General features: G+C 39.4%; 2 protein-coding genes across 2 annotated transcripts; both read right to left on the bottom strand.

Annotated features, from left to right (window-relative positions):
• Nucleotides 1-1,149: 1,149 nt before the first annotated feature.
• LOC147009237 (perilipin-2-like) lies at nt 1,150-4,255 on the bottom strand. Its single transcript, XM_085861540.1, has 5 exons — nt 4,050-4,255; nt 2,324-2,519; nt 2,024-2,106; nt 1,647-1,869; nt 1,150-1,550 (listed from the first exon to the last, which is right to left on the bottom strand). Exons 1-5 carry the CDS (start codon nt 4,080-4,082, stop codon nt 1,252-1,254), a joined length of 834 nt encoding a protein of 277 aa, XP_085717666.1. The 5' UTR covers nt 4,083-4,255; the 3' UTR covers nt 1,150-1,251.
• Nucleotides 4,256-6,163: 1,908 nt separating this feature from the next.
• LOC147009236 (perilipin-2-like) lies at nt 6,164-7,507 on the bottom strand. The gene is made up of 4 exons (XM_085862639.1): nt 7,316-7,507; nt 7,016-7,098; nt 6,637-6,859; nt 6,164-6,553 (listed from the first exon to the last, which is right to left on the bottom strand). The coding sequence occupies exons 1-4, from the start codon at nt 7,464-7,466 to the stop codon at nt 6,240-6,242; spliced, it is 771 nt and encodes a 256-aa protein (XP_085718765.1). The 5' UTR covers nt 7,467-7,507; the 3' UTR covers nt 6,164-6,239.
• Between the last annotated feature and the right edge of the window lie 5,557 nt (nt 7,508-13,064).

Raw genomic sequence — 13,064 nt, 5'->3', positions numbered from 1 at the left:
ATTTTTCTCTCCAAGGTGGCCACCAAACCATGTGATGTCATAATTGTTTTAACCATGAATATCACCATGGTGTTTGATGATACTTGCAAAGTTTCACTTCGATTGGTTGTCATTCCAGAGAAAATATTTAATATTTTCTTCAATCCAATACTGCTGACAAACCATGTGACCTATGAATTATTCAGTAACAAACTTGTGTTCCCGAACCAAGTAAATTACGTTTGTGACGTTTCCCCTTGATCTCACCAATCATTCTGGAGAAGTTTGAGGGTAAGTTCAATCTGACCACCAAACCATGTGACCTTCCAATTATAAATTAACAAACTTGTAAAAGGATGTTATGCGGAATGTGTGTGCAAAGCTTCACCGTCATCTGTCTTGCCATTCTGAAGATTAAAAAATGATTTTTTTTTTTCAAAACAATATGGCTGCCGAAAATTCACCGATGTCATAATTTTTTTCCTGCAGTGAATTGTTGCATAGATGATGCGGAAGTTTCAAATTCTTCCCACGCAGCATTGTCAAATTTTCTGGGATAGCACTTACAAAAAAAAAAAAAAAAAAAAAAAAAAAGATGTTCCCCCTGGGTTGTTCATTAACATATGTGAAGTGAATTTTTTTTTTTTTTCCATTGCATGGTGAGATAGAGGTCAAGTGTTTGGGGTTTTTTTTTTGTTTCCAAGATAAAGGCCATACCTCAACACCTATGACGTCATAATCAAATATGCCATAAAAAAAGACACATTCGATGGTTAAGATATTTTGTCGATCAGACCAAGTTGCCCAAAATATTTAAAGCCAACAAAAAAAAAATAAAATAAAATAAAAAAAAAAAATCTGCGTCAGAATTTTTTTTGGTTACTCAGTCCTTTTGAGATACCATAACAAAAATAAATAAATAAAATAAACTCCTGCTCACTCTAAAACTCCACATCCACCAGCCTTAAATAATAAAGAACAAATTAAGTCACTTAAAATCATCCCTCCTCCCCTCAAACATCTTTTTTTGCTTCAGGTTCCTCCTGATGAACACAGTGCTGCATTTGAATTGGGAAGGGGGGGGGGGTTCACCAACAAGGAAGTGTTTATACATGAATGACGGGCTGTTGGATGAGGTCTGCAAGACAAGAATGAAATGAGGACCAAAAAAAACTTCAGCAAGAATTTTATTTCCATTTCCAAAACCATGAAATCCAATGTGAAGCTGCACAAACAAACATTTACAAAATGAGAAATCACCTGCAGACCTTCTCATTTGCTTTGTTTACCCAGAGACTCTGCACCACTCGATTTACAAATATCACCAGAGCGAGTGGAATCGGGTTTTTCCCTGTTCAACGGGGTCTTCTGCATCGAGTAGAACACCGTGTTGAGAGATTTGAGAATGCCGGTTAAATGGACACGACCGCTCTCTGCAGCAAGATGGATCCCGGAAGAACTCTTCCTGAACAGCTCTTGCCCGGCCTTGCTTGATACAGCAAAGAGCCGACAGTAAAAGTCAAGAGCCGAGGAGTTTGGTATGACAACTTTCTCTTCCTTACTCTCACCTTCTGTAGGATGTACAAGTATTAGTCTCGACAGAAGAACTTAAAAAAAAAATAAAAAAATAAAAAAAAAATCATCATTTCCACACCTCACAATCTTACCTGTCTGATCTTTTAGCAGGTATCCATCCACTTGAGAAAGCATCGAATCTGCACCAGACATGACCACCTGTCCAAACTTGGTTTTCAGGAGAGAGTCTGTACCGTCCAACACGGCCTGCTTGGATCTCTCCAAAACCGCTCCGACCTGGGACTTGGACCAATCCAGAAGGACTCCCATTTGTTTTTGGGCATTTTGTAAGTTCTTCTTCACATCATCAAGAACCTGCGGATAAGGAAATGTCCCTCAATTACTGCACAGTGGAACATTTAAATTACAGGATTCATTTATTTCTCCAGTTGAAAAGACATACACATGTCTCCACCAAATTACATTTCACGACAGAAAGATTCACAATCACTTCCCCCATTCCCTGTACCTTGTTGGCAGGTTGCTGCAAGATCGGGACCTTCGCTTCCACAAGATCCAGACCCCGGCAAGCGAGCTCATCAACAAACTTAACTGAGAAAACACATTGTGTGAACCTCAAAGATCAGAGAAATAACTTAACATGGAACATGCGGAAGGGAAAACTTCAACAACTGCCTGAAACAACCGCAATCCTTCTCCACAATAGATGGGAAAAATTTTTTAAAAAATTAAAGTCCACAAAGTTAAAGATAAAAAGAAATATATAAACAGAATTTCAGACACGTCCGATGTGCACAGAAACACTCACTCTGTGGATGAAGAATCCTGGCGATTGGTTGGATCCCACTGGAGACGATCACAGCTACTCCCGTAACTCCCTGTTCCACCATATTACCCACAGAGGGAAGAACAGGCCGAGACTCCTTCCCTCTCTTGTAGGACTGAACCAACTCATCCACGGCAGAACTGAACAACGGGAGTGAATACAATCTCTGCACTATATTCTGTGGACAAGAACAAAGTTTAAAATGAGAGGATGTCTCATGCTGAAACAGCAAGGGATTAACTTCTAATATTCTTGTAAAAAAAGATCTGATCCTGGGAATCAAATATCAAAGCCACAACCTCACCTTATCAGTTCAGGTTACATGAACATCCATCATTTAGTTTGTGCCTTTACACCTCAGAGCAAACAAGCAGAGACTCATCAGGTAACACAATGGAACACGAGCTCGGCAACCTCACACATTGACCATGATGTCTTCTGGATTCACTCACAATGTGTCATGTATATGTGCGTGTATGTGTAAGAAAATAAACGCTGCCATTCTACCTTGAAGTAGAGAAACCTTTGTTGGAGGAAAATAAAATGAAACCAGCACAGAGTAAAACCACCAGCACACTGGCTCAACTGGTCCACTTCCATGTTTTTTATTACTCATTTTAAACTGTTAAAGTTCACAAAGTGTGGAAACGACAATTTAAAATAGAGAACAAAAAATAATTTATACACAGACACATCTCCCAAATTACAAAAACTACAATGTGAGTAACACGTACCATGTGCTGGGGCCTCATGGGGTGTGAATGGACCGGGTACCTCCCAATAACTTGGTGGTGGCAGAGAGTTTTACAATTTACAAATTTAATTTAGTTACAATGTTACTTGTTCACACCAAGTGTGGTTTTGTGTGATGATCTTGAAAGTAAGTTTAAGTTAATGACCTCAGTCATAGTTTTTTTTCTCCAGATACTTTGACCCTGCAGTGGTTGGGGAAGTACGTGTGGTACAGTTTAATATACACATATATATATATATATATATATATATATATATATATATATATATATATATATATATATATATATATATATATATATTTAAATATCGCTGCAAATGTTTCAGGAGATGAATCGTTTTAACACCTCGTACTTCAATTTTGAAATCAATTTTATTTATTTATAATTATAATTGATCTTTCAAGCTCTTGACACTGAGTGGGTTCGGGTACGACAACACCAACCCAATGGTTTTGTGACATCAGCACAACGGCCAACATTGTAAAGTTATCTGGACCTGCACAATGAGGTAATTTTACACACACACAAAACACACAAAAACACAAACAAACACATAATTTTTTTTTTATTTTTTTTGAACTGCACGAGTCTGTTTGTATAAACCATCGAGTCACCACCAAACACTGTCAGGCCACATTAGAAAGGTTTGCTCTACAAATGAGGGATGAGTAGATGAATGGAAGATGAGTATTCAAACCTTCAGAACATTCACATGAACCGTTTGGATTGGAATTGGATGTTTAAACAAACCACAACTTCAGGGTGTAACACATACAGGAAGGACCCAAACCCCAATCCACCACACCTGTCCATCAGTTCACCTCCATTAAAACGTTTCAACAATTCAAACGAATCATATTTAAATCCCAGAGATTTGCTCCAGTTATCCCAACTAATCAGATTCGAACTCGAACTCGATCCACCAGGTTCAGATGAAGAACCAACGAACCCACCTTGGTCCCGACGGTCTGAACCTCCACGGCCATTACGTTCAAACCGAGAACCGTTTAACGGGGAGAGAAACGGGGAGGATTACCTGGACCGACAAGGGTTAAATCAAGGTGAGAACCACCAGGTGGGGACTGGGAACCTGAACCACGGGATAGAGAAGAAAAGGACAAAACGAATGATTTTTTTTTTTTTTTTTTTACCTTTTTATACAAAAACACGAACACCTGGTCCTCTGACGTCACAACGGTGTGCACTCACAATCAGGAATTTCACCCAAATTATCATTTTATTTCACTCCGAGGATTTATTAAAACAATGATATTTACACAAACATGGAACATTCTCGATGTTTCCACGTGACTCCGTTTATGTGTTTTATTCAAATCTTATAATCAGAAACATGTCAAAGAAAACCAGCACATGGCAGGTGATCATTTGGCCCGTTATACCTGTACCGACTCACGGCAAGTGGTCATTTGGCCCACTCTCCCTGTGCCTGCACACAGCAGGTGGTCATTTGACCCTCTATACCTGTACCAGCACACAGCAGGTGGTCATTTGGCCCGCTATATTATTACCGATTTATTAATTACTTATTTATTTTATCTTTCATCTGGACAATATCTCAGCCATCCTTTGAGCTCGGAAGCCGATATGAGACAAAAGTGAAGAAGTGCTTTGGCAAAAATGCAATTTTTGTCAGTAAAAGTCAGTAAAATAATGACTTTGGGAAAGGTTGCATGACGTTTTGCCTGTATCTGTCCAGCCATGCCGGAGAAGATTTAAAAAATTTATTAATTTTCAATCCAATAAAGCTGACAAACCATAATTATGACCTTGAACATAAATTTTCATTCTGCCTCCAAGGGGTCGGGAAACACACATGTGAAGTTTTGTGTTCATCGGTTGAGGTTCATTTTTCTCTCCAAGATGTCCAGCAAACCATGTGATGTCATAATTGTTTTTATCATGAATATCACCATTGTGTTCGATGATACTTGCAAAGTTTCACTTCGATTGGTTGTCATTCCAGAGAAAATATCTAATATTTTCTTCAATCCAATACTGCTGACAAACCATGTGATCCATGAATTATTCATTAACAAACTTGTGTTCCCGAACCAAGTCAATTACGTTTGTGACGTTTCCCCTTGATCTCACCAATCATTCTGGAGAAGTTTGAAGGTAAATTCAATATGAACACCAAACCATGTGACCTTCCAATTATAAATTAACAAACTTGTAAAAGGATGTTATGGGGAATGTGTGTGCAAAGCTTCACCTTCATCTGTCTTGCCATTCTGAAGATTAAAAAATGTTTTTTTTTTTTTTCAAAACAATATGGCTGCCAAAAAGTCACCGATGTCATAATTTTTTTCCTGCAGTGAATTGTTGCATAGATGACGCTGAGGAAGTTTCCAATTCTTCGCACGCAGCATTGTCAAATTTTCTGGGATACCACTTAAATATAATAAAAAAAATAAAATAAAATAAAAAAAAAGATGAAGATGTTGCCCCTGGGTCGTTCATTAACATATGTGAAGTGAATTTTTTTCCATTGCATGTTGAGATAGACGTCAAGTGTTTGGGGTTTTTTGTTTCCAAGATGAAGGCCGTACCACGTCACCTATGACGTGATAATCATCTATGCCATTAAAAAAAAAAAAAAGACAAACGATGGTTAAAATATTTTGTCGATCAGACTTAATGTTCCCAAAAAAAAAAAAAAAAACACAAAATCTCCATCAGAATAACAAACAGAATTTTTTTTTTTTAAGGTTACTCAGTCCTTGAGATATCATAACAAAAATAAACAAATAAATAAAATAAACTCCTGCTCACTCCAAAACTCCACATCCACCAGCCTTAAAGAATACATGGCACAAATTAAAAGTCAGTCCAAATCATCCTTCCTCCTCTGAAAGATCTTTTTTTTTTTGCTTCAGGTTTTTCCTGACGAACACAGTGATGCATTTGGTGTTCCATTTGAATTGGAAAGGGGGGTTCACCAACAAGGAATTGGTGTTTATACATGAATGACGGGCTGTTCAATGAGGTCTGCAAGACGAGATTACAACCAAGATAAGAATGAATTGAGGACCAAAAATCTTTCAGCAAGAATTTTATTTCCATTTCCAAAACCATGAAATCCAATGTGAATCTGCACAAACAAACATGTACAAAATGAGAAATTACCTGCAGACCTTCTCATTTGCTTTGTTTACCCAGAGCCTCTGCAGCGCTCGATTTACAGATATCACCAGAGCGAGCGGAATTGGGTTTTTCCCCGTTAAACGGGTCTTCTGCACAGAGTCGAACACCTTGTTTAGAGATTTCAGAATGTCGGTTAAATAGACACGACCGCTCTCTGCAGCAAGATGGATCCCGGAAGAACTCTTCCTGAACAGCTCTCGCCCGGCCTTGCTTGATACAGCAAAGAGCCGACGGTAAAAGTCAAGAGCCAAGGAGCTTGGTATGACAACTTTCTCTTCCTTACCCTCACCTTCTGTAGGATGTACAAGTATTAGTCTCGACAGAACAACAACAACAAAAAAAAAAAACCATCATGTCCACACTTCACAATCTTACCTGTCTGATCTTGTGGCAGGTATCCATCCACTTGAGAAAGCATGGAGTCTGCACCAGACATGACCACCTGCCCAAACTTGGTTTTCAGTAGCGAGTCTGTACCGTTCAACACGGCCTGCTTGGATCTCTCCAAACCCGCTCCGACCTGGGACTTGGACCAATCCAGAAGGACCCCCATTTGTTTTTGGGCATTTTGTAAGTTCTTCTTCACATCATCAAGAACCTGCGGACAAGGAAATGTCCATCAATTACTGCACAGTGGAACATTTAAATTACAAGATTCATTTATTTCTCCAGTTGAAAACAGACATATACACGTCTCCACCAAATTACATTTCACAACAGAAAGATTCACAATCACTTCCCCCATTCCCCATACCTTGTTGGCAGGTTGCTGCAAGATCGGGACCTTCGCTTCCACAAGATCCAGACCCCGGCAAGCGAACTCATCAACAAACTTAACTGAGAAAACACATTGTGTGAACCTCAAAGATCAGAGAAATATTTTAACATGGAACATGTGGAAGGGAAAACTTCAACAACTGCCTGAAACAACCACAATCCTTCTCCACAATAGATGGGGGAAAAAAATAAATAAGTAAAAGTCCACAAAGTTAAAGTAAAAAATAAATATGTAAACAGAATTTCAGACATGTCCGATGTGCACAGAATCACTCACTCTGTGGATGAAGAATCCTGGCGATTGGTTGGATCCCACTGGAGACGATCACAGCAACTCCCGTAACGCCCTGTTCCACCATATTACCCACAGAGAGAAGAACAGGCCGAGACTCCTTCCCTCTCTTGTAGGACTGAAACAACTCATCCATGGCAGAACTGAACAACGGGAGTGAATACAATCTCTGCACCACATTCTGTGGACAAGAACAAAGTTAAAACAATGAGGACATTCTGAAACAGCAAGGGATTAACTTTTAATATTCTTGTAAAAAAGATCTGATCCTGGGAATCAAATATCAAAGCCACAACCTCACCTTATCAGTACAGGTTACATGAACATCCATCATTTAGTTTGTGCCTTTACACCTCAGAGCAAACAAGCAGAGACTCATCAGGAAACACAATGGAACACGAGCTCGGCAACCTCACACATTGAACATCATGTCTTCTGCATTCACTCACACTGTGTCATGTACATGTGTAAGAAAATAAACGCTGCCCATTCGACCTGCCCGAAAACCTTTGCTTGAGGAAAATAAAATGAAACCAGCACAGAGTAAAACCACCAGCACACTGGCTCAACTGGTCCACTTCTTTGTTTTTTATTATTCATTTTAAACTGTTAAAGTTCACAAAGTGTGGAAACAATTTAAAATAGAGAACAAAAAATAATTTATACACAGACATCTCTCAAATTACAAAAACTACAATGTGAGTAACACGTACCATGTGCTGGGGCCTCATGGGGTGTGAATGGACCGGGTACCTCCCAATAACTTGGTGGTGGCAGAGAGTTTTACAATTTACAAATTTAATTTAGTTACAATGTGTTACTTGCTTACACCAAGTGTGGTTTTGTGTGATGATCTTGAAAGTAAGTTTACGTTAATGACCTTAGTCATTTTTTTTTCTCGATACATTGACCCTGCAGTGGTTGGGGAAGTACGTGTGGTACAGTTTAATATATATCTTTAAATATCGCTGCAAATGTTTCAGGAGATGAATCGTTTTAACACCTCGTACTTCAATTTTGAAATCAATTATATTTATTTCTAATTAAAATTGATCTTTGAACCTCTTGACAATGTGTGGGTTCGGGTCCGACGACACCAACCCAATGGTTTTGTGACATTAGCACAACAACGGCCAACATTGTAAAGTTATCTGGACCTGCACAAAGAGGTAATTTTACAGACACACACACAATTTTTTTTTTTTTTTAACTGCATGAGTCTGTTTGTATAAACCATCATAAGTCTCACCACCAAACACTGTCAGGCCACATTAGAAAGGTTTGCTCTACAAATGAGGGATGAGTAGATGAATGGAAGATGAGTATTCAAACCTTCAGAACATTCACATGAACCGTTTACATTGGAATTGGATGTTTAAACAAACCACAACTTCAGGGTGTAACACATACAGGAAGGACCCAAACCCCAACCCACCACACCTGTCCATCAGTTCACCTCCATTAAAACGTTTCAACAATTCAAACGAATCATGTTTAAATCCCCAGGGATTTGCTCCAGTTATCCCAACTAATCAGATTCGAACTCGAACCCGAACTCGATCCACCAGGTTCAGATGAAGAACCAACGAACCCACCTTGGTACCGACGGTCTGAACCTCCACGGCCATTACGTTCAAACCGAGAACCGTTTAACGGGGAGAGAAACGGGGAGAGAAACGGGGAGAGAAACGGGGAGAGAAACGGGGAGAGAAACGGGGAGAGAAACGGGGAGAGAAACGGGGAGAGAAACGGGGAGAATTACCTGGACCGACAAGAGTTAAATCAAGGTGAAAACCACCAGGTGGGGACCGGGAACCTGAACAACGGGACAGATAAGGGAAGGACAAAACGAATGAAATATTTTTTTAAACCTTTTTATACAAAAACACGAACACCTGGTCCTCTGACGTCACAACGGTGCGCACTCACAATCAGGAATTTCACCCAAATTATCATTTTATTTCACTCCGAGGATTTTTTAAAACAATGATATTTACACAAACATGGAACATTCTCGATGTTTACACGTGACTCCGTTTATGTGTTTTATTTAAATCTTATCATCATATTCATGTCAAAGAAAACCAGCACACGGCAGGTGGTCATTTGGCCCTCTATACCTGTACCAGCACACAGCAGGTGGTCATTTGGCCCGCTATATTATTAACGATTTATTAATTACTTATTTATTTTATCTTTCATCTGCACAATATCTCAGCCATCCTTTGAGCTCGAAGCCGATATGAGACAAAAGTGAAGAAGTGCTTTGGCAAAAATGCAATTTTTGTCAGTAAAAGTCAGTAAAATAATGACTTTGGGAAAGGTTGCATGACGTTTTGCCTGTATCTGTCCAGCCATGCCGGAGAAGAAGATTTAAAAATTTATTAATTATCAATCCAATAAAGCTGGCAAACCATAATTATGACCTTGAACATAAATTTTAATTCTGCCTCCAAGGGGTCGGGAAACACACATGTGAAGTTTTGTGTTCATCGGTTGAGGTTCATTTTTCTCTCCAAGATGGCCACCAACCATGTGATGTCATAATTGTTTTTACCATGAATATCACCATGGTGTTTGATGATACTTGCAAAGTTTCACTTCGATTGGTTGTCATTCCAGAGAAAATATTTAATATTTTCTTCAATCCAATACTGCTGACAAACCATGTGACCTATGAATTACTCAGTAACAAACATGTGTTCCCGAACCAAGTAAATTACGTTTGTGACGTTTCCCCTTGATCTCACCAATCATTCTGGAGAAGTTTGAGGGTAAGTTCAATCTGACCACCAAACCATGTGACCTTCCAATTATAAATTAACAAACTTGTAAAAGGATGGTATGCGGAATGTGTGTGCAAAGCTTCATCTTCATCTGTCTTGCCATTCTGAAGATTAAAAAAAATGTTTTTTTCAAAACAATATGGCTGCCAAAAAGTCACCGATGTCATAATTTTTTTCCTGCAGTGAATTGTTGCATAGATGACGCTGAAGTTTCCAATTCTTCCCACGCAGCACTGTCAAATTTTCTGGGATACCACTTACAAAAAAAAAAAATAAAAATAAAAAGATGTTCCCCCCTGGGTCGTTCATTAACATATGTGAAGTGAATTATTTTTTTTATTTTTTTTCCATTGCATGGTGAGATAGAGGTCAAGTGTTTGGGTTTTTTTTTTTGTTTCCAAGATAAAGGCCATACCACATCACCTATGACGTCATAAAAAAAGATACATTCGATGGTTAAGATATTTTGTCGATCAGACCAAGTTGCCCAAAATATTTGAAGGCAAAAAAAATAAAAAAATCTGCGTCAGAATTTTTTATAGGTTACTCAGTCCTTTTGAGATACCATAACAAAAATAAATAAAATAAACTCCTGCTCACTCCAAAACTCCACATCCACCAGCCTTAAAGAATAAAGAACAAATTAAGTCACTTAAAATCATCCCTCCTCCCCTCAAACATCTTTTTTTGCTTCAGGTTCCTCCTGATGAACACATTGCTGCATTTGAATTGGGAAGGGGGGGGGGTTCACTAACAAGGAAGTGTTTATACATGAATGACGGGCTGTTGGATGAGGTCTGCAAGACAAGCATGAAATGAGGACCAAAAAAAAAAAACTTCAGCAAGAATTTTATTTCCATTTCCAAAACCATTCAATCCAATGTGAAGCTGCACAAACAAACATTTACAAAATGAGAAATCACCTGCAGACCTCATTTGCTTTGTTTACCCAGAGCCTCTGCACCGCTCGATTTACAGATATCACCAGAGCGAGCGGAATCGGGTTTTTCCCCGTTCAACGGGGTCTTCTGCATCGAGCAGAACACCGTGTTGAGAGATTTGAGAATGCCGGTTAAATGGACAAGACTGCTCTCTGCAGCAAGATGGATGAAGAACCAACGAACCCACCTTGGTACCGACGGTCTGAACCTCCACGGCCATTACGTTCAAACCGAGAACCGTTGAACGGGGAGAGAAACGGGGAGGATTACCTGGACCGATAAGGGTTAAATCAAGGTGAGAACCACCAGGTGGGGACCGGAAACCTGAACCACGGGAGAGAGAAGGGAAGGACAAAACGAACGAATTTTTACCTTTTTATACAAGAAACATGAACACCTGTTCCTCTGACGTCACAACGGTGCGCACTCACAATCAGGAATTTCACCCAAATTATCATTTTATTTCACTCCGAGGATTTATTAAAACAATGATATTTACACAAACATGGAACATTCTAGATGTTTCCACGTGACTCCGTTTATGTGTTTTATTCCAATCTTGTCATCATAAACATGTCAAAGAAAATCCGCACACGACAGGTGGTCATTTGCCCACGATACCTGTACCTACACACGGCAAGTGATCGTTTGGCCCGTTTTACCTGTGCCTGCTCACGGCAGGTTGTGGTTTGGTCCCCCATACCTGTGCTTTATCGATTTTCTGTCGTTCAATGTATGAATCCATTCCCACAAAACACCTTCAAACAGCATATGGACCCGTTCAACATCTCCAGGACAGAGAACCGGTACACATTGGTCTTCTCCTTTCGAATTGATTTTCATGTGCACAACTTCATGCAGACGAGACAACCGGCTTTACGTGCCTAAATGGCCTCAGAGTGGGACTTAATGTCTCTGATTTCATGATTTATTTAATAAAATCTCAATGTGAATTTGAATGTGATTTGTGGGATGATGACGTCATCTCTGTGAAGGAGAGTTGTTTTTATTATTATTTCATTAATAAAGATGTTCAAGGAAACACATACGACAGGTGGACACGTCTTCCTTCCCGCTCGCCAAGCAGTTTGCTGAAGTCAAAGGTCTCAAGGAAACATTCCAACTGAACAGAGTGTTCAACACTTCTTTCCAACATGGCAGTTTGCAGGGAAATTGTAAAGATGAGAAGGGCACTCGGTGGAGTACATACCTCCATCACGTAATACCTGATCCACGACAACATATCGAGCCCAATACATGTTTGAAATATCATGTTACACAGGCTATATAGTTTTTGGCCCGATCTCTCAATGGGGAAGAATCAGTTAAAAAGTTCTCAGATCTGGATATTCACCAAAATTAAGCATTGTTATTTTTATCCTTGGTCGGTCACCGACAAACACAAAAAACAAATTTAGAACGATTGCTGGAAAACTGTGGCCCAACATTGTGTGACAAAGAGACAGACAGACAAACAGACAGACAGACAAACACACAGACAGACAGACAGACAGACAAACAGACAGACAGAAAAAACAATCACTCCTCGAGCCACACTTGTCTGAAACGGAACGGCACGTCATGGAGACGATACCTCCACCAGGTTGGACAATTTACATTTTGTATCCCACTGATGGGACAGAGGAAACCAAAATCCAATCGTCTTGTTCTCGTTACCGAACCAACTCCTCCACCTCATTTTGTCACAAGTCGTCCACAACTTTTGGAGATATCACAAACATTGTTTTTGGCCCTATCTCTCAATGGTGAAGAATCACTCAAAAAAATTCTCAGATTCGGATACAGATCTGGATGTTCACCAGAATTAAGCGTTGCCGTCCTTGGCTGGTCACCACACACAAAACATTTCAGAAAAATTGCGTGAAAACTGTGGACAGACAAAAAACTAACAGACAGACCCACAAACAAATGCAACAGACCAACATACTTGGTGAAATTTTTGTTGCCAAGTTACAAACAGCAGAATAACAAATCGACCGACAAATA

This window comes from Eptatretus burgeri, chromosome 17 (genome assembly GCF_056783735.1).
Source record: "Eptatretus burgeri isolate ZD-2024b chromosome 17, Ebu_testis_v1, whole genome shotgun sequence".
Classification (NCBI taxonomy): Eukaryota; Metazoa; Chordata; class Myxini; order Myxiniformes; family Myxinidae; genus Eptatretus; species Eptatretus burgeri.
The sequence above is the reverse complement of the archived record's forward strand: the minus strand, read 5'-3'. Positions and strand labels throughout refer to the sequence as shown.

Excerpts from the sequence above, each read along its gene's own strand:
- LOC147009236 (XM_085862639.1), bottom strand. The coding sequence starts at position 7,466 with ATGGATGAGTTGTTTCAGTCCTACAAGAGAGGGAAGGAGTCTCGGCCT. Across the intron at positions 6,860-7,015 it reads TGCAGCAACCTGCCAACAAG|GTTCTTGATGATGTGAAGAA; the intron begins GTATGGGGAATG and ends CCTTGTCCGCAG. Across the intron at positions 6,554-6,636 it reads CCTGCCACAAGATCAGACAG|AAGGTGAGGGTAAGGAAGAG; the intron begins GTAAGATTGTGA and ends TACATCCTACAG.
- LOC147009237 (XM_085861540.1), bottom strand. The coding sequence starts at position 4,082 with ATGGCCGTGGAGGTTCAGACCGTCGGGACCAAG. Across the intron at positions 2,107-2,323 it reads CAGGATTCTTCATCCACAGA|TTAAGTTTGTTGATGAGCTC; the intron begins GTGAGTGTTTCT and ends GTGTTTTCTCAG. Across the intron at positions 1,551-1,646 it reads CCTGCTAAAAGATCAGACAG|AAGGTGAGAGTAAGGAAGAG; the intron begins GTAAGATTGTGA and ends TACATCCTACAG.